This window comes from Anopheles gambiae, chromosome 2 (genome assembly GCF_943734735.2).
Source record: "Anopheles gambiae chromosome 2, idAnoGambNW_F1_1, whole genome shotgun sequence".
Taxonomy (NCBI): domain Eukaryota; kingdom Metazoa; phylum Arthropoda; class Insecta; order Diptera; family Culicidae; genus Anopheles; species Anopheles gambiae.
Window position 1 is genome coordinate 101,335,325 of NC_064601.1, and position 22,018 is coordinate 101,357,342.

The window sequence follows — 22,018 nt, forward strand, 5'->3', positions numbered from 1 at the left end:
AGGTTCAAACCGCAAACACCCCCCGAAGGCTACCGTTTGAACTTGAAAACTCGGCTGGTTTGATCTGTGTGTTTGTGTGTGTGTGGGTCATACAAACGAGCCAGAATTGTTAGAAGCGTTGTCACACAGTCGCGGCGGATGCTGCACCGTCGACTAAGAGGTAACATCTTTTGTAGCGTGAGTGACGCGGGGGGTGTTTGTGTTGCGTTGTCGTGTACTAAAGCACTGCGACGTGCAATAAAGAGGGTAAGTTGTCGTACGGGGTACTTAGCGTTGCGGTACAAGAAGGAAGTGATCAAACTGGGAAATAGTACTAAGGAGGATCTGTTCCACTAGTTTTTGGTTGTTACTGTGCGATAAATGGTAGTAGACAAAAACAGTGTACAGTGTTTTATTTTTTTTGTTTTACTTTGAGGGTTCGATATTTCCGTATAAATTAATGCTCAAAACTATAAAATATTACTCTATCTTAGTGCCTTAGTGGTATAAGATATTTACAGGGACAAGGCAGTTATTAGGATTTAGTCGACTATTTCGGTAATTCAAGCGCTATGAGTAGTCGAACATGCTGATATAATTTTGAAACTGTTATAGAACCACTCAGTTAAAGTATATGCTTGTATTTAGCATATCTTTGGTGACTGCTACAAGCAATTGGTACAAACAAATGAATTATATGTGTTGAGATATTTCATTTAAGTTGTCCATTTTTATATTTAGTTCATATTGGACAAATTTAATTATTCTATTATTATATTTATGTTTTGAATCATAAAATTGAGCGAGTAAATATTATTTAAAAATGTAGTAAGTTTAATTAACGTATTTTGGTTCAAATTTTTTGCTCAAATCAATTATTAAAAACATGGGAAAAAATGTTACAAATGTTGAAATCGCATTGAAATTCTCTTTTTATAGTAAAAGGATTTCACGATCCTGACCCCACCGCCCAAATTCACTGATTCACGCCACTAAACTGACGTACGTCGCGCAACACACGCGACACGCACGCGGTTCAAGCTTTGCGCGCGCGCGCTCGCTGGCTACGGCGAGACGCATCTGTGCTCACCATAGTGAGCAGATCGTCATCATCTCCCGCCCATCTCCCGCCGGATGATGGGAAACGGTATAAATAAGCCTTTGAAATTCGCAGCGCATTTCAGTCGGCTGGCGATTTTGGCGCGTTTAGGATCGTTCTGCGTGTGCCGGTGTGCCTCGCCGTGTAGGGGACATCATTTTTTGCTTGTGGCGCTCGTGAGCAAGGGTGGTGCCTGAAGTGCAAGGATCAATCATTGTGCATCGCAAAGAAATAATTAGTGCAAATGTAAATACAAGGAAGACAAAGTGGTTTTTGTGAACAATTCAACACTGCCATATTAGGTGTAAAACGTGCTTAGAACAGTGAATATAGTGACCGCACACCGCAGTACGCAAGACGCAGCTTTTTGTATGGATTAATTGTAGCTGCTTGAAGATCAAAGAATCGCTGTAGAACAATCTTCCCCCTCCTACTTGAATGGTGTGCATTGCCGTGTGCCCGAAAATGGTGAGTTGAGTGGAGCTTCTTTGCGCGTCAAGAATGAAAAGTGACGCTCAGGATATTACGAGCACGTCCGTCAAAACGTGATCGCACTTTTGAAATTGGCTGCCAGATGGAGATATCGCTTTCAGTGGGATCCAGTTTCTGGTTGCTCCCTTCTGGTGAGGGTGGGTGGCGCGCAGTAAGTGACTCAACCCTGTGACATAAACGCAGGACACGTTCGGTACATGAATCGGTAGGATCGACCTGGTACATCCGTCTTGGGGGTTGGCGCTAAGAGAACCGTTCGCTCGTGATGCATCCGGATGCTCCTACTACACCGACACAGCGATCGTTTGTAGGTGCGTGCGTGCTTAACGCTGTGTGTGTGTGTGTGGTTCCTCCCTGCAGAATATATCGCAGATTCTTGACGATCTGTCACCTCGTTTAGCAAGGAATGTTGATATTTCGTGACGACTTCCCCACACACTCATTCGTTCGTTCGGATCATCTGGCGCGAGAGTTACTTGCATTTGCTGGAGAACAAAACGCACCCTACCAGCGGCAGCTTCTGCAGCACACGTAGCTAGAAATGATGGATAAATTGTCATGATTTACGGTGAATGTGTTGTTTATGCAAATGCTTCTGCCGTTGCTGCTCGATCGCCAGCTCGATCGATTACTACCGATTGTGTGCGCGAGGCGCAAGTGGTGAAAACGATCGCTTCCTTTTTTGCCCCTTTTTTGCTGTGGTGCTTTCGGTGGTTAAGATACCACCCGGAGAACAAGAAGCGTGTTCTGATTGAGATAAGCAGCAAGTAACATTGCTGTGTATGTTTCTTGTTCTGTCCGAGAACCGTTGAGGGAAGCGCAAACACGTGCGCTAATACACGTCCGGAGTGGCTCTATCGAACGCAACAGGACATCGTGAAGATGAGTCAGTGGCCGTGGGGTTTTTTTGTTTTGTTTTAAATATCTAATGCTACACGGTGATATACAGAATGCATAAATTTCCAACCGGCCCGTTGATCCTTGGGGTGAATCACATTCTGGCAAGGGAAAGATGTAACATTGTAGCAATGGTTGACGATGCGTGGGGGAATTCTTTGAAGGACCTTCGGACGATCTTCGGTGCGTGTTAATTAGCAATTAGGTGGAGAATGGGAATTCGTCATGGTGTCGTCATGTGGTGTGTGCCACTTAGGTTAGGTGTGTTTTAGTAAATGGCAATGATTGGTATCAATTTATCGATAACAATGCATCGTGATATCAAAATTACAGTGAACCCTCTCTTATTTGACACCTCTCCAATTTGAGAAACCTCTCTTATTTGAACATTTTTCACAGTCCCTTGATTTCCAGTACATTTTTGTCCCTCTTATTTGGAAAACCTCTGAAATCTGTATCCCTCTTATTTGTGTATGGTGTTGCCATGGTTATTGAAAGATGTATGCTCGAATTGGCGATTCTGTTCGCAGTTTCCTATAGCAACAGTTAAGGCTGCATACTAAATGTTCTTTTTCTTTCTAGTTTGTATGGACCTTTCATTCACTTTTAACCTCTGTAATTTGAAAACCCCTCTTATTCGACAGTCCCATCGCCTCTCAAATAAGAGAGGGTTCACTGTATATCCATTTTAATTAATTTTTACAACTAGTAAATCCAATTATCTGGAAAACTTGGCAATCCATTTAATGCTCAAAGTATTTTCTGTCGTTAAATACTAATTTTCCAATATATTTACAGTTTTTATCGAGAAACCAGTTCGGCTCTAAGGTGCATCGGCTATCCATGCAACGGTCTATTTGTCACCTTTTCGTAATTGGAGACGTGCTGGACAGCCATATCATGTTCCATCGACTAGAACAATCAAATAATCCAAAGGATCAATGTGTAGGTTACACATTGGAGAGGATAAAACTTCAATTTTCAGTGTTTATTAGACCTGCTTTAGGAGCAGTTTTTTAAAAAGTTAACTAACGGGGTTCGTCGCTTGTTGACAAATTGCCATACGAGACTCAGTTTTCCTCCTTTCGGACATTTTTTCTTGCTTTTAAGCGATGTGAAATTACTTGCTAATATACTTGGAGCGTGTCAAATGGCCCTCTGGAACGATTCTCCATATTTTCAATAGTGAAGCAGAGTTCTATAGCCAAGCGCCTGTTCAAGATAAAATTCTTCAAGATGAGCAGAAAGCGTGTAGTCTGGATCGATCCTTGGATGATTGATCATGTCGTAATAGATTATTCAATACGTTTCTTCACTGTACTGGAGGACTTTGAAACACATTTTGAAGTATTATTAACTCCAAAACATTGATTTAAAAACATAGAATTCTTAATAGCTGAAGCGGTTGGATGAAAAGTCCAATAAATTTGATATTACTCTTTTCAAAGAGAATGATTAGTGGAAGGAAGTGTGCAATACGTAATAAATTTTTTCGTCTGTTTGTACCACACTCTTTCACATTATCTAACCGTAACGCTCATTTCCCTAAACAGAGTTGCTCCCCCAAAAGCTCATATGTGCCCATAGAGGTTTGCATTCCACACACACAAACACACACACAAAAATCTACCAAATGCTCCACACAAGCATGGGAAGATTTATTTAATACTTCTCCCTACCGTCCTCTTCCCCGCCAGCATTATTGTCCACCCAGGTGAGCTGATTTAAACAAACCGTTTTACCGTACGGTGCTGGCGGTAAAATACCATAACGAGCTCATTGTTTGATCAACCGAACCGAACCGCGGCCAGAAGTGATCCCGCCCGAAACTGTCACAAAAGCCAGCAATGGTGACAGCAAACAGCAGTTGCACGGTTGTGCGCTCCTTGCACGATGCACCATACAATCGTTTGCTCCACGGGCGCAAAGAAAAGGTGGTGGGATGGTGGAATGCGAAATATTGTATCACTACTGGGCGAGACACCGAAAGGAAGGGAAAAGGGGAAACATGAAAACTTCATTATCATTTCGGTGTTTGCATCAAGGGGACAAGTTTTGCGAGCAGCCGCCGGTGTGGAGCATACTTTTTGGCGAACAATTTCCTTGTAATCACGGTAAAGGTGGGTTGCATGAAAGAAATCGAGGTTTCCCGCCTGCGACAGAGTCCAAAGCACCCCAAAACTCGAGGCTTTTTTTTAGTAGTACTCGGAATGTATGTGTGTGTGTGTCTCATAAATATGGATGATTGATATTTGGTTATGCTAATGGTTATGCTTTTCCACCTGCAGCAGCAGCAGCAGCGGCAGCAGCGGCTTGCATCAGGTCAGGTTGTTGTTATCTGCGCCCCCCGAAGGGTCGCCAAGCTGCCCTAGTAACCGAGAAGACCGATCTTCCCACATTGAGGTGAACCTGATGCTCTTCACTGCCGTTGCATTTCCCCTTCCCTTGCCCCCTCCCCGTTGCCCAATATCTCAAATGACAGCGCAGGGGAGCCATAACTTAGGCTAAGATTGCAACAAGAGCGGCCGGGCAATGAATCTCCCCTGGAGACGACCTCAAAAAAATGGGGCTCCCTTCCCTCTCGGGAATGAGTGCAGATTCGTTATATAACAAACGGTTAGACGAAAGACTAGAAGCGATGCATGACACTGAAACACACGCACACGCAAACACAGGGGGCTCACGGGCGTGTTGCGGGATGCTAATCAGTCGCCCGAAGTGAAGACCGTGAACACGTTCGGAACTGGTTGATAGGTCACCCAGTGACATCTTGCGGCCGGGCATGCACGCGCCCCACATGCCGGCCGGGTGTCTTCGGCAGCAAACCGGTCGGGGGGCACACTTTTGTTTTCGTTTTCGGCGCTTGGAAAACTGGATCGTCGCCCGGACCCACCCGATGCACCGACGTACCCCGACGAGCGGGAGAGAAGGTCATTGGTCCGCGGTTGTTTTTGTGGCTGGATTGCTGATAACAATTATCGACTCTTGGATGGTTGCCATCTATATGGGGTTTCGAGTGTGACGTTGTCGTTGTTTGATCAAATCTTGAAATGATCTCGGATGATCTTGGCGCTAAAACGACGAGGCGTGTCGCTTTTGCGGTGTAGCAATCACCTGATCGTGGCATAGTTTTTAATGCTTCATTGATAAAATGTTGGCAACGCCCAGATGAGATGGAAGACCACATGTACCAGGCTTGGGGCTTCGATCGAAGATTATCCGAATGGTTAGGATACATATGTGAAATGTGATCTTGAAAAGTCTGGATTGTTCCTCAATTTGAAAGGAGAATAAATGAGATGAAATTGCTCGTTTATAAGAGTTTCTTGCTGAAACAGTTTCTTTCAAAATTACTACTGCTCTTTTGTATCGGTTCAATTTTAGTACATTACATTAAGTTGTTCTTAGAGTTATAAAACATTCTATGCTAAGTTTATCAATTTGACTTTGCATCCTCAGCTCGGATGGCCCAAGACTCGTGTTCATAGAGGACGTCCGGGCGAATCAATGTCCAATATACCTCGCATTTCGTGAGGTCTCGAAGTCATCTGGATCTCAGCAGCTGGGAAAGCCCATAGTATGCACGTTTCTCCTGCACAATGCGTCTCCGGATGTCACTGCTGATCTCGTTGCTTGAAGTGACGACCGTCTTAAGATCGCAGAATACAGAGATCCTTTACCATCTGGAGAATGTCATATATGCTTATTACGTACCCATCGAGAAGCCTGCTACGATCGTAGAATTGTGAAAATGCTTGAACAATAAGTCTGTTCATTTTCAAATAAATTTGACTAAAATTTTCACTCTGCTGGCGGTGAATCACTGGCTTTAGTTGGGCCTTTTAAATGTCTGATCTTGATTTCTACAGAGTGAATTTTAAGGGAAGTTAGACTTCTCATGTCCCTGCTATTCTGATTTCACTGTGTTTTAAGACAGCGTTAGTCAATTATTCCACTCACGACAGATGGAAACATTAATGTCTAGTTCGTTCCTTCCTTCCATTATCTAATTTCGTCCGATCAACAGAGCTCCTAGACCACATCCCTCCCGTTGGCCTATGGACACGATCACACTCATTAAAGCGTGTGTCGGCATACTAATCCTATTATCCCTCCACAATAGGTCCCTTCTTCCCACGAGAAACCGATCTCGTCGGCGAAAATCAAGAACATGCCGGCACGTAGTAGAGAAAGATCGTTAACTTACTTTACCTCTTTCGGGCGGGTTCTAAGGCTATGTAGGAGAAAGATATGCTAGCGCAACAAAAAATAAAAAAGGAAGGATAGGAACATGTTTGTCAAATAATTGTGTAAATGTTTTTTTTTTTGTTGGGATTTTGTTTGTGTGCTTATCTCCAACACCAACATATGGGGTCGGGAATCTGTGCATGCGAAATCGTTAAACTTTTTTTTTAAGTTCGCCGCACCTTGACCACAAGCTGACGTCAGGTTCGGGACGTTCTGAGTGTGTGGGTCATCGAACTTTGTTTGTCTCGTCACCCATCGCAGGCTCTGTGCAGTTTGATAGTTAGACGTCAGAGAAGAATGTGGCCAGATGTCAGAGAACGACTATTAATGATATCGTCGTTAGCGTACTGCCGCTCAGATAGCGATCTTGTACCTTGTTTTTTTATTTAAATTCTTTCTGCAATCTATTACTTTCATCGAGGAAGGCAGGATACCGTTGGGTGTTTTGTTTGCATCCCGAAATGATGCTTTGTACCTTTTCCAAATGGTCATCAAATGTTATTGGGTCATTTGTCACTGCCGTGGACGGGACACTGACATTTTGGCACGGTGTCGAATGTCAACCTTCGTGCTTGATTCTGTCGATGATTGAGTGATCTTGCAAGAACAATAAGGATAAGAACAGTGAAAAGCGGAAAGAGAGACAGTCTGCTAATAACGTGGTTATAAAGATTCTCTTCCCTAAGGCCTCTGTGCGGCTGGACCGTGACACTGTTGCATGCTGCAATTTTGCCAAGATCGCCAAAGCCCCCGGAGGTGACGATGTTTCCCACCCGATTGCATTCAGCTGCGATGGAGCGGTGGTGCGCAAGAGGATTGTTTGGTGCCCCTTTGGCATGCGGGGACCTACTGCCCCACTAGACGATGGTTTTTGCATTTCGGACCGCGATGCGATTGTGCAAATTGTGGTCCCATTTTTGTCTCTCTCTTCACGCAACTGCACCTTTCCGCCACACCGTACCGTACCGTGTCAGAAGGTGACAAAGATTAGGCCGCGTAACGTTCCCCCCATGCAGACTTAAGCCCACCGTTCTGCGCAATCTACTAACCATCTTGTCTTGTGTTTGGTTCAAACGATCGGCAAAACAAAACAAAAAAACGTTCCGGCATATTCTGTTGGCGCTTCTGGTGACGGCTGGCCGGTTAATGGTTGGGTTGGTGTCCGTGTCCGTGTGACTTGTGTGCACAGAGTGACACATTTTAGAGCGCGCCCCAAAAGAGAGGAACAAAAAGCCTTCACCTCCAGCCGTTCCGTGGCTTTCCGTTTGTGTGTGTGTGTGTGTGTGAGCGTTTTTTTCTGCTAGATAATTCAATTAAGATAGCAAATCGTCTCAGCAATTTGTCGCGTTTGGCGTGTGTGTGCATACGGTAGAGCGGACGTGCGTACGGGCAAGCGGGTGCTTAGCCCCGTGTGCCGAGTTGTCGTAATTTGACCAATGACCGTAACTGCAAAGGTGCCGGCCTGTGTGTCGGAAGATTAGATTAAGTGATAGAGGGAGGGAGGAGATATAAAAATGATAGCGTTTTTTTGTTGTTGTTTTGTTTCTTCCAGAATGGTTTTGAATAAGCAAACCGTAAGAACTGTACACGGTATGAATTTAAAGCATAGACAATGTGAAGAGTTGAACAATTGAGCTTAATTTCAAAAGAGATTTAGTTCATTCTACATAGTATTTGTGTTGTGCAATCGTATTGTCTCTTAATTTGTAACTGGATTGAACCGAATTTTAGACGGAGGAACAATGTTTTATACTTAAAAAAAATGATTAGTTACTAGTTTTACCAATGATTATTCTGACAAAAAACACCCTTAATAATTCTTTAAATGGACAACAAAATGACAGCAATTATGTTGCGTTCGCTTGTTTGCTCTCTTGCCTTAAGTGATCAGTACAAAGTTTGTTTTTCTTCAGAATAAACAAGCCTTATAAATATAAATTGATTATTTATAACATTTAGAGCATTTGATATTAAGGATTATATTATTATTATTATTATTATTATTATTATTATTATTATTATTATTATTATTATTATTATTATTATTATTATTATTATTATTATTATTATTATTATTATTATTATTATTATTATTATTATTATTATTATTATTATTATTATTATTATTATTATTATTATTATTATTATTATTATTATTATTATTATTATTATTATTATTATTATTATTATTATTATTATTATTATTATTATTATTATTATTATTATTATTATTATTATTATTATTATTATTATTATTATTATTATTATTATTATTATTATTAGATATTATTAGTAACTGAACTTTTTCTCTAATTTTTTGTTTTGTTTTATACTTTTCCATATATTCTTGCCTCTAGATTATAAGGCAATATATATATTTTTTAAACGGATTAACGTAAAGTTAGATAAATAATTTAAACGCCTACTTCTATTACAATTTTGAAAATTATCTAAAAGTGTAAAAATGGTCAACATAATCTGAACACAAAACTAAAAACAATAAAAAACATTAGAGTAATTATTCAATGATCCACTGACACTAATCAGTGATACAGCTTAGTTTCAACTTTGACATCAACTCTCATAACAGGGTTTATGCTTGAATTTTCAAAAGAGCATGTTCAATTGGTAGATAATTCATAAAAAATTGCCTTCTTATTAAGCATTTAATTTCTATATCTTTTAATATGCTTTGATGTTTTAATGATTTGGCCACACATCTAAAGTATTGTCATTCTGTGGTCAGATTTGTGATCATCATATTTGGGGCAGTAAATGACGATCCAAAACAAACAAACGCAGGTACCTCTTTCCTTAAACAACCGGTTGTTCTGTTCAATCAAAATTATTTAAAATTCATCGAAAGGGAAAGGCAGCCGTGTCGATCCAATACAGCACATCACGCGCCTACCCGAGAATTCCATTAGCATCTTCCAATGGCGACCTTGAAGCGGTATCATCGCTCTCAACCCATCGGATCTATTTCTTCTCCACCTGTCGTGCTTGTGCTTGTGTCCGCTTCCCCGCTGCCGGCTTTACCGGTCTAGTAGAAAATCGAACGACACAAACATAAAGCCACAAACCACCTCTGCACAGCAAGACGCTTTATAACGCCCAAGCGCCCAGAGCGTTATCCGCCTGTAAAAGACGCGGGGCCATTGAGCGAAAGAACTCAATTGACCGAAGGACAATTGTATCCGCTACGGAACGCCTAACGGGTGTGAAGTATCTCACTCGGCGCGCATGTTTTTGTCATCAGCGAAATAGCAGCAGCTTCAATCAAGCTGACAGAAAACAAAAGCGTGCACTTTTTTATAGGATTAGTCCGGGTCCGGTTCGGTGGTGTGCCTTGAGGCCAGAATGGAAGGATCATTAGGTTAATGTAATAGCATACCGTAAACGAGGGGAGGGTCTTCATTATGAAAACGTTAAAGTTTATTTTATTAAATTAAGATTTGCTACAAAACAAACGCACGCCAATCGAAGACTAATGGGGCGTACCACTAAGCTTCGCGCTACACGATATCCTCAGGCGATGACTTTAATCAACACGAAAGCCCCGAAACATCATACTTAGGAGGAAGATTACTCCTCCTCCACTGATGAAGATGATGCCAGCAGTCGTGTTTGGGGGTGCTTTTGCTTATTTATAGTAGCGTGGTGTCTTTTATCAGAAATCAATTTATTATATTACCCTCTTTGGAAGGCAAACCACTAGTCGTCTTCATATCGACGACCGTACGACTTGTGGGTGAGCTTGATGGCTTGGTACGCGCGGTTCACGCGATGTGTGCCCTTCGATGGGACGCGTCGCGTCGAAGCCCTGTCGAACCAGTTATAATGCGTACGGGGCACATCGCAGCGCCGTGGTTGCGTAACGAGCCGCATCTTTATTAAGGCTGCCGCGGCATCGAAGATGATCGTTATTTCAACTGGTTTTCAGTTCAGTTTGTTTTTTTTTGTGGGGAGGGTTTAAGAGCAGCGGGAGGGAAGAAGGCAAGGCGAGACCGATTATCCACTGTGTGCAGGATGTGACCTTCGGCGGATCGAACCATACACGGGGGTTATGGAGATGTAAAATCGAGTAAAGGTTACTGAGTAGGAGGTTATGTCCTGCACTGTTCACCCCCTGGATTCACCCAGTAGTTAGCGTGAACGGATTGTCCCATATTGTGCCCAATGTGGCAGAGCAATCATACTGACACATAGAATGGTCATTCAAGAATAGCCGACTAATGAGCCGAACATGTCAACTCATAGCATTTAATTCGTTGCATCCTTTACTGGTTGGAGGGTGAAGTTTGCAAACAGTGCCTGCGTGCATTGTAGAATAATCGTCATTAAATTGCTGCCATCATTTTGTCTACTTCAAAAATGGAAGATGGAGCAATGGACTCGATTCTCCACCAAATAGAAAAAAAATATTGTTTTTTTTTACTTTACCTTGAACTAGTCCGAAATTTGTCCAATTTCGATTTATTTCGCAAAGATTTACTCACATCATACCGCGAGAGGGCAATATCCTTCTAATGAGTGTAGTTTAGCCCAATTCGTGTTTTTATGGGTACAGTCATGTGCAAATGGCACGTAATTTAACACATTAACACACTACGTTAAGATAGTACGGGGTTCGTCGCTTCGAGTGGCGTCTTTCCTTTTACCGCTCATAACGTTCCATTTGACCTCGCGTGCTGTTTGAAAAGTAACGGAGGAACGTTGTATTAGTTTATTTTTTTGTTTCTAATATGAGTGTATATAGTATAGTTATTATTTACTTGTATTACTAATTCGGTTCAATAATTATAAAAAATAATAAACTTTCTCAAATCATTCCAATTTCGATATTAGATAAAATTATTAATTACATGATTAATACATACAAATATTTCATATCTCAAAACAATAATCATAAAATAGACGACCAATCGAAAACATCAAAATACCATACGAATACGTTGAGATAAAAAAAGATCACTTAATATATTCAATACAACACAAAAAATGTAAATAAAAGAGGGTATGACAGGAAACAAAACGAAAGGTAAACATTGTGCCTCATCCTCCACCCCTTAGAAGCATACTCATAGAACCAAGTTCCAGAAGTGGGTCATTATTTGCATACCTTTCGGCAAGAACAACACCTAGTATGTGAACCGGTCTCGCGCTGATCGTGAAGCTTTTGGACAATCATGTCCTACACGTACTTGCTGACACCTACGATCACGGTTGTGTACCCCGTCTGACCCCTCAGACACTGCGATGTCTCACCAACGGAAGCGACATTTACGTGTGTGTGCGCGCCCGTGTGTATGTACATTAATACTTCTTGTCACTCGTGCGTCTGTGCCTCTTCACGCCGTACAACTTATTTTCCGTGATTTCGTTCAACCGCCAAAGCGCTGCTGTGTGTAGCCGCAGGCAGTATCCCCCCCGTGTTTGCTATTCATAAGTGGTCGATAATCGAAAGTAATTAGTTATTGTTGTTGGTGAGCGTATGTTTAATGTTCCCAACACAGTGCCAGGGGTTTCGCGGGTGATGTGATCGCGTACCCTCGCGTAGATCTTCTTTTGCGAGGACGTTTGTGTTCGATCGTACTTGAGGAAGAGTAGAAGCACCGGCCCAGGGCAGTGTTGCACAGTAGCAGCTACTGGAATAAAATAACCTTTCGCTTTACAACGGGTCAGAGTCATCTTCTGTTCTAATGCATTGTACTAAACCACTCAAGGTTGAGATTTGGAAGGATGCACACAGGCTGTTTTAGTGATTAGAAGCATCAAGTACAGCGTCTTGCTTAAATACTCATATACCAATCTGTCACGTTCAGGCATGCTGTTGATTTGATTAATATCATCCTCATCATCCTCACCGGCACTATGTGCAACACGTTTTCCCATACGGTATTCGGTATACGGAATTGTACACTTTGTAATCGTATGCTGTTATCGGCGGTATGTAGGTCAGCCTGATGGTGGACAAGGTGGACGTAGCATAGTCTCTGCTGCAGCGCCACTTCAAGGCAATAACGCTCATCTCCTAGATTGCGGATGATTAATCAAAAGTAATAGCAATTAAATGTTAATCAAATACGAGTTGCGGTGGAATGATACTAACCTAGCAAAACACTTTGGAGGGCATGTTTAATGCGCTTAAACTATTACGTTTTTTTTTGTTGTTGTTGTTGGCGTTCTTGTGAAATCGATACCCAGAGTAGTTCGGTATCAGCGGGAAGATCTTGCACGCGCTGCTTGGAAACATCTGTTCGATGGCTGTTAATGCTAATTAGGATTTAAAATTCATTAGCTTAATTAAATTGAGTGCAGATGGATTGATCTGTACATGGGTGCAGGCCCAAATAACGTTTTTTGTTGTATTACCTTAGTCTTAAACCAAATAATTGAAAAGAATTTTGAAAGTAACGACAAAACTTGAAGAACTATTTGAGTGAACTGAGAACCTACTTTTTTCAATGCTAATAACTCATTAAAAAGCCTTTTGATGACAAAGCATTGCTGAAATCATTATTTCACTTTTTTATACTACATTCGATGCCATCAAGCTGTTAAGGTCATATAATCAATCGCTACTAATAGAAGCCAAACAGTGTTCTAAACAACGAACTTCAATTAAAGTTACACTTCCCCTACCACATTGTAGGTTCGTCGCTTAGGCACACGTATGCAGCACAGTAAACTAGTCCTGCTGAGCAAACTCCAAATAGAAAAGCAAACACTCATTAGCGATCGACAAAGTAAAGATATCGATCGTCCAGTCTGGCGCCTGTTCTTTTTTGTGTGTATTGCCGTGTGGGATTTCTGCTACAGGATTGCAAATGCACACGCGGGATACCATTACACAATCGATCGCTGATCGGAACGCGCTCATGCGATCAGAACACGATAGTAGTGTGTGCCGTAGGATGGAAATCGAAAGTATGCCCACGCGAACGATCCATTCCGGTACACGAGCGACGGTCGTGTCATCCCGCTCGACTGGCTCGTCGTCCACATACGCTACACGATGGACCTTGAGCAAAAATTGTTCTCATTCCAGCTGGAAGATGATGAGGATGAGGAGGTGATGAGAGACATTACTTCGTAGTTGAACCGCAACTCGTCTAAAGGGGTTTCCTTTTCGGAGATACTGGCCAAACCAGCCAAGAAGCTACCCCCCGGGAAGCTGGGCGATCGTAAATTTAACAAATAGTGACGGCTCCTTGCGAGTGTGTGTCTGTGCGCGCGCGCAGTAGAACCTTGCCGCCGGACCTTGACAGACCTTGACGCTTAGCCTTTCGCAGGGAGGAAGAAGTCGTCAGAAGAAAACGGAAAAAAAATCTTCATACTAAACTCCATAAGCAGTGATCATTAATGGCCATCGTACGCCAAACACCGAGCATGGCCCCCCGCGGATCTACAGTTCCCTTATCGATTTGATGCGAACCTGTCAGCGGTGCGTTACAAATGGCTCGGCCCCGGGTGACATCCTGCGTGGCCTATGGCCGCGAGCAGCCTTCCTTTGGTGCGATGATTTAACACCTTCATCCGTGTCTCGCGCCGTCTCGTATCGTCGGAATGACGGTGCAGATCTCATTGCTGCGGCACGATTAATCACGCGGGCCTTTAACCCAAACGTGTGTCGGAGGCTGTGCTGAAGGTGGTAGCTTTGAAGCAACTGTCGTTAGACGAAGCTACTGCTCGTTCGCTACCGGCTGGGTTGTTTTTCTCTAGGTCATTAATGCATTACACTAACCTGATTTTCATCACACGTTGTATCGTCCACAGAAGAGCGCCACCATATTGCTTGGTGTGCTGCTGGCCGTCGGTACGGCCCGAGCGGACATTTCCACGCTGCTGCGCGGTGGCTACTCAAACAACAACATCCTGCAGGACGATGGCTACCACTACGACAAGCCGAAGGTTCCGTTCGAGCAGCCAACGACGCCCCGCAAGTGTGCGGTAAGCGACCAGAATCCGGACGGCAGCTGCGGCTATGATTATCCCAAACCGGATCAATCGTTCACACTGCCGAACGAGTATCTGCCACCAACGACAACGGTAGGTTTGAATAATTTTATCTAAAAAAAAAAGATTTCCAATTAATTCTTGTGCAATTCTTACCAATTAGACAACGCGCAGGACGACAACAACCACGCGGCCTACTACAACGACAACGCGCCGAACGACAACCACGACGCGTCCCACGACGACGACAACGCGCCGAACGACAACGACCACACGGCCTACTACAACGGTAAGTGTCTCGTGCAAACCCGTCAGTGGCAGTAATGAAGGGAGAATCATCCCCTGCAGCGTCAATTATAATATGGTTGCCCTTTTGCAGACCACTACTACCCGTCGTACTACTCCGGCACAGGAATATCTCCCGCCGAGCACCACTACACGTCGAACGACGACCACTACCCGGCCCACGACGACGGTAAGTTTTCAGACGGATAGTTTGTTTTCCCTTTTTATTGGAGCACTGGAAACACGATACATTGTATTGATGGTTGACCTTCTCCCCATCTAGACTACGCGTCGTACAACGACGACCACGAGGCCTACGACGACGACGACTCGCCGTACAACTACGCCCAGGATTGTGACGACCACCAAGTGTTCACCGTCGGCACAGAATCCTGACGGCAGCTGTGGCTACGACTATCCGAAGCCGGATCCATCGTTCACCGTTCCGAATCGTGTGCCCACCACCACGACCACCCGGCGACCAACAACCACCGTAAGGAGCTGAAATTGGGATGTTTTTAGGATGATTATTAAGCATTCCTTTTTGATAAATTTATTGCAGACAACGCGTAGAACAACGACCACAACCACACGTCCACCGACGACGACTACGCGACGTACGACAACGCCACGCATCGTAACGACCACCAGCAAGTGTCCCCCGTCGGCCCAGAATCCGGACGGAAGCTGTGGCTACGACTACCCGAAGCCGGATCAGTCGTTCACCCTGCCGAATCGTGTCCCAACGACCACCACTACGCGACGACCAACGGTAGGGCTTTGGTTAACAGACTAGACGCTTGCGGTTTGTGTGTGGTTTGTGTAAAGTGCAAACACTTTACGTTTACACACGCGCCCTTGATCTGTACAGCGTTTAACACTTTAACGCTGGAATGTTGACCGTTACTTCCGGCTTCCCTCCGGTAGCACGCGAACGTTACATCAGTAAGCAGTCAATGTGTTTGCTTTTACCGGTTTTTTTTTTTGAGGACGATATTGCCGAATATACCCATTTGGTTCGTCTTTGTCGAGTATCTCCAGACGCTGATAGCGGTTGTTGTGTTGCTGTGGGTTTGTGTTTGCCCTTTGGCAGATAGCGAATAAATTAACACACTATTGGAGGGAAAACAAGGCCTGTTTTGGGTAGAGGGGGGCATAAGGCACGCCCGCTGTTTTGGGCATGGCATAAATTATGTGGGATGATGTTCTAAGACGCGGGCTTACATGGATGGTCAGGTGGCCGAGGTTTACGATCGCCAATCACAGCGATGGTGAACTTTTATGATAATCAAATGATGTTTTTTTTTGCTTTAAATTTTGTGGTTTACATCGCTTTTTAGACAACGACCCGTAGGACGACAACCACCACAAGGCCAACAACGACGGTAAGGTTTTTTTTTCATTCGCCGTAGATGTGTGGTTTTTAATCAAGATGAATAAATAATTATGCTTAATTTTGTTTCCTCTCTTTCCCCTAAAGACGACGCGCCGCACAACCACCACGACGCGGCCGACAACCAGAACCACTCAGCGCATTGTAACGACGACCAAGTGTCCCGTTTCGCAGCAGAATCCGGATGGAAGCTGTGGCTACGATTACCCGAAGCCCGATCAATCATTCACGCTGCCAAATCGGGTGTCGACTACAACACCGCCCCGCCCGACGACGACGGTATGTTATGCTTTTGGTGGGTCGGTTTGTTGTCAGCCAACTAATTTGGTGGCTTTAATTTGTTTCAAACAGACCACCCGCCGTACGACAACCACGCGCAGAACGACGCCAGCGCAGGAATATCTTCCACCGACGACGACAACGAGGCGTACAACGACGCGGCCAACAACTACGGTACGTGTGTGTGTTTGATTGATTGATGTGTTGAAATTGGATTTGATGTGTGTAATTAATTACAATTCTGATCAAATTCTTATAGACGACCCGGCGTACCACGACCACCACTCGTCCAACGACGACGACGACTCGCCGTACAACGACGCCCAGGATTGTGACGACCACGAAGTGTCCACCGTCGGCACAGAATCCTGATGGCAGCTGTGGTTATGACTATCCGAAGCCGTATCCATCGTTCACCGTTCCGAATCGTGTGTCGACGACCACCACGCGCAGGACAACACCACGGCAGGAGTATCTTCCACCAACGACAACAACGCGACGTACGACGACCACCACTCGCCCTACGACGACGGTGAGCTTTGCATAGAAACTGAAGCATGAATGCGTTTTAATTCATTTTTGCCTCCTTTTAGACCACTCGTCGCACTACAACCACAACGCGGCCAACAACTACCACTGCGCGACGAACCACAACGCCGCGTATTGTAACGACGACCAAGTGTGCACCGTCGGCCCAAAATCCGGACGGAAGCTGTGGCTATGATTATCCGAAACCGGATCAATCGTTTACGCTGCCTAACCGAGTGTCCACCACCACAACGCGTCGGCCAACGACGACGGTAAGAGAGAAGTTATCTCTATTGGCAAGCAAAACGCTGATTCCATTACTATTTTACAGACAACGCGTCGCCCAACAACCACAACGCGTAGGACAACACCGGCACAGGAGTATCTGCCGCCGACAACGACCACACGTCGCACAACGACTCGGCCAACGACAACGACCACGCGGCGCACCACGACCACAACACGCCCAACCACTACGGTGAGTGATGGTGTGAAATTTTTGCCTACTAAATATGTCTGTATCTAATTTATTGCTTTCATTTCAATTGTAGACAACGCGTAGAACGACAACGACCACACGCCCAACGACTAGAACCACTCAGCGCATTGTAACGACGACCAAGTGTCCCGCTTCGGAGCGAAATCCTGACGGAAGCTGTGGCTACGATTATCCGAAGCCTGATCAGTCGTTCACCCTGCCAAATCGTGTCCCAACGACCACAACACCCAGACCAACCACTGTAAGAGAGGTTTGCTAAACGATATTCGATGGAACGGTACTGAATACTCTTGTTTTGCTTGCAGACAACACGTCGTACCACAACGACAACGCGAAGGACTACGCCCGCCCAGGAATATCTTCCACCGACAACAACGACGCGTCGTACGACGACCATAACCAGACCTACAACGACCACCAGGCGCACGACTACAACCACTCGTCCCACAACGACGGTAAATAGGAGTGAGCTGGCTGTATGTTAAGCAATTTTATAATTAATTTGGATATTTCTTTTCGTTCAAAGACTACGAGACGTACTACCACAACTACCAGGCCAACAACCAGAACGACACAACGAATCGTAACCACAACAAAGTGTCCTCTGTCGGCTCAAAACCCTGATGGAAGCTGCGGCTATGACTACCCGAAGCCGGATCAGTCTTTCACCCTGCCGAATCGTGTCCCAACGACCACTACTACGCGACGGCCAACAACGGTAGGAAATTGTTGTTTGAAAAGTGTGTGGGAGAAGGAGGTTTAATGAAAATTATTCTATTGTTACAGACAACACGCATCACCACGACGACTACACGCAGAACTACGCCGGCGCAAGAGTATCTACCTCCGACGACTACAACGACCCGTCGGCCAACGACAACCACGACCCGGCCGACTACTACGGTAAGGAAAAGTGTCTCTCTATAAACAAATTCTAGTAAGAAGTTGTGATTTTTCTGGTATCAGGGAATCAATATTGTACCAGAATCAATTGCTAAATTGGAATAGCTACTGTAACAGTTCTTGGACGCAATCCGTTCCATGACTGAGACAGATGTATGCCCAGGTTTTTGAACTGTAATAAAAACAGGAGCAGGTGCAGTATCTAGATCAGTGGTTTTCAAGCTTTTTGCAGCTTTTTCCCCCATGGAGGGTGCATGTAGGACTTCATTCCCCACTCACAAGTACATGAGCGGGGGGAAGAGCGGGCCATCTCATAGTATTTAGAGAAATTTTGATCAAAATTTACTCCCCAAAAAAGTTTGGGGTAATTCCCCACCGGTTGATAACCGCTAATCTAGATGCATGACCGAGCAGTCCTAGAATCAGTATGGATTGTGACCAGTTCCAGGGTTGCTATTGCTTAGAGATTAGTTCGGGGAACGGTATGCGTACACCATCAATTCTAGAAGCGGCATAGATACAGGATCAGCTCTATAACCTGTATAGTTTGGAATCTGTTCCAGAAATGGTATGGATTTAGAAACAGTTCCAGTTCCTGTCCGAGATCAGTCCCAGGATAATTTCTAGGTACAATATGAGTACAGGAATAGTTCCAGGACTGGTAGCAATTGTTAGTAGCAATGCCACTATGGTTTTTGTATCAGTTCCTGGGGTTGCAATTCCGTTATGGGTATGAGATGAGATTCTAGAACATAATCGACGTGGAGTTTGTATACGATCCAGGAATGGTAGGGATTCAAGATCAGCTCCTGGATCTTTAAAGGGTGTGGATCAGTCATAGAACCGATATGAGTTAAGAAATAGTTCCAGTGCTGGTATAGGGTCAGGACCAGTTTCGTAGAGTTAGTCGTAGTATCGGTAAGGGTTTGGAAATCAGTATCAGAAATGGCATTGGCTAACAATCATCTCCAGGAATGATTAGGGCTAGTGGTCAGTTCCAGGAATTTGATATCAGTTCCAAAATTGGTGTAGGTTCAGCAACAGTTCAACGACAGCTGTTCATTGGGGATCAACTCAAGAAATTAAAGATCAGGTTAAGGATCCATTCCAGGATCAATATGACATCTGTATCAGCCTCAAGAGCAGTACGGGCTCCGGATCGAAACAAGTTCCGCTTTGGGTTCAGAATCAGTTCCAGAAATAATCCCAAATATTTTGCAAAGCATTGTAACCTTCTTAATTAGTTTGGGAGAAATGTATCTTTTGCTACATATCGTATTATTTTATTTCGAAAACAGACAACCCGTCGTACAACGACCACAACTAGACCTACAACCACAACCACCCGCAGAACGACAACACCACCGAGAGTAGTAACCACCACTACAAAGTGTCCACCGTCGGCGCAGAATCTGGACGGTAGCTGCGGATACGACTACCCGAAACCGGACCAATCCTTCACACTGCCAAACCGAGTGTCCACCACTACAACGCGCCGACCAACGACGGTACTACTGGAGGGGGATCAAAGAGAAAATACATTCTCAATAGTTTTTAACCTTACAAATCCTCTTCCCCTGATTCGTTTCAGACCACTCGTCGGACCACTCCAGCACAGGAATATTTGCCACCGACCACTACGAGGCCAACTACAACCACTACGAGGCGAACGACTACCACAACGCGCCGTACAACGACAACTACACGGCCAACAACAACGGTAATCCAATTGCCTTATAGAATGATTTTTATCTAAAAAAAAACAGTAAAATTAATAAATATTTATGTGTTTTTAACAGACAACCCGAAGAACCACACCAGCTATCGAGTATCTACCGCCAACGACTACAACGCGCCGCACAACAACGACGACGCGTCCGACAACTACGGTATGCTATTTACCCAAACAGTGGTATTTTGTGATGAAAAAAAATCTAATAATAAAATTCTAATTCTATTGCAGACGACACGCCGCACAACCACCACTACGACTCGACCAACAACGCGAACGACTCCACGCGTCGTGACCACGACCAAGTGCCCACTGTCCGAGCAGAATCCGGACGGAAGCTGTGACTACGACTACCCCAAGCCAGATCAATCGTTCACCATTCCGGATCGTGTCCGAACGACCACCACCCAGCGACCAACGACGGTGAGAGCCAGATCAATCAAAAAAGTTTGTTAAATTAAAGCTTAAACTTACTGTGTCCTTACAGACAACACGTCGTCCTACGACCACCACGCGCACGACGACAACAACACGTCGAACGACACCGCCACTGGAGTATCTACCACCAACGACCACCACGAGAGTAAGAATGGCCTTTTTCACGGCACTTTTTCTTCCCGCATCCTTTGATTAACACAATTCACACAACTATCCTTGCAGCGAACGACAACGCGCCCACCAACAACGACGACGACGACGACGACAACTCCAAGGCCTACTACCACCACCACCACTAGACCTACGACCACGACCAAGGGTTGCAGCGAGGCGGAGCTAAACCCGGACGGTACCTGCGGGTACGATTATCCGAAACCGCCCAACCCACTGACACTGCCGCCAAAGATTCCGACCACGACCGTCCGGACAACGCCCGCGCCCGAGTATCTGCCACCGGATGAAACGACCGGCTACTCGTACCCGAAGCCAGCCATACCGTTTAACTTCTAGGGAGCGGGGTTTGCTCCTCTTTCTTCTGAACAAGAATTTTCATTGCTAGGTTCTCTCCCCTTTTAAGACGATTCCCTATGCTTCCTCTGTGTGTGTTTGTCCTGCATTGTTTCGTATGTGCTGTGTACATCGTCATCATCTTCATGATCACCATCACCATCATTTTATTATCGGGGTGACGTCGGTTAGAGCGTGCGCTTTATTTTCTTACTACTACCATACTGCCCTAAATGCCCAACTGTCTGACGGTTCAGTTTTAGTTTAGTTCTAAGGCATTAGCTAGTAGAAGTATCGTCCAGTGTGCTAGAGAAAGCAAATCTAAAAGCCTCCGCACAGTTTGCTGTTTCTTTCGGTTGCATTTTTCCCTCCCTTTCTCTCGTTCAGGTCGACGATTAAGTGTAAGGTTACTAAACCGTTCATTTGAAATCGGTATACCAACAAATCTATATCGCAACAATACTCACCCAGAAACGGCGACTCTATAGTTTTTTTGTTAGTCAAAGCAGAAGTTTGTCCCCGTGTTAACGAAGGAGAGGGAGAAAGGCCAGTGTAGCTAGTAGATGTGTTACTTTAAACGAAAAATGTGTTGTGTTCGATATCGTGCAGAATATGAAGGAGTGTGTGTGTATGTGTGTTTAAGAAACCAGAAAAGATAGCAATGAGTAGCGGAAATAAAAGAGAAAACCCCACAGGTGAAAATGTGAATAATTTAAACCCAGTTTTTAGTGCCCGTTGTTTAATCCATTACACGCCTCTTTTCTTTTACGGTTTGTAGTA

At 44.4% G+C, this 22,018-nt stretch overlaps 1 protein-coding gene across 1 annotated transcript; it reads left to right on the forward strand.

The window, feature by feature from the left end:
- The first annotated feature begins 1,142 nt into the window (after window positions 1–1,142).
- Window positions 1,143–21,955, forward strand: LOC1277074 (mucin-2). The gene is made up of 22 exons (XM_061645063.1): window positions 1,143–1,546; window positions 14,495–14,767; window positions 14,838–14,963; window positions 15,054–15,149; window positions 15,243–15,452; window positions 15,522–15,731; window positions 16,300–16,344; window positions 16,440–16,631; window positions 16,704–16,805; window positions 16,891–17,163; window positions 17,225–17,431; window positions 17,491–17,637; window positions 17,711–17,899; window positions 17,964–18,113; window positions 18,185–18,376; window positions 18,445–18,561; window positions 19,860–20,069; window positions 20,153–20,281; window positions 20,361–20,450; window positions 20,525–20,716; window positions 20,781–20,876; window positions 20,954–21,955. The coding sequence occupies exons 1-22, from the start codon at window positions 1,517–1,519 to the stop codon at window positions 21,239–21,241; spliced, it is 3,564 nt and encodes a 1,187-aa protein (XP_061501047.1). The 5' UTR covers window positions 1,143–1,516; the 3' UTR covers window positions 21,242–21,955.
- The last annotated feature ends 63 nt before the right edge of the window (window positions 21,956–22,018 follow it).

What these genes read in the sequence shown, in the direction of transcription:
- LOC1277074 (XM_061645063.1), top strand. Translation starts at nt 1,517, where the DNA reads ATGGTGTGCATTGCCGTGTGCCCGAAAATG. An exon ending in CCACTCGCCCTACGACGACG is followed by an intron (nt 17,164 to 17,224) that starts GTGAGCTTTGCA and finishes GCCTCCTTTTAG; the next exon opens with ACCACTCGTCGCACTACAAC. An exon ending in CAACGCGCCGACCAACGACG is followed by an intron (nt 20,070 to 20,152) that starts GTACTACTGGAG and finishes GATTCGTTTCAG; the next exon opens with ACCACTCGTCGGACCACTCC.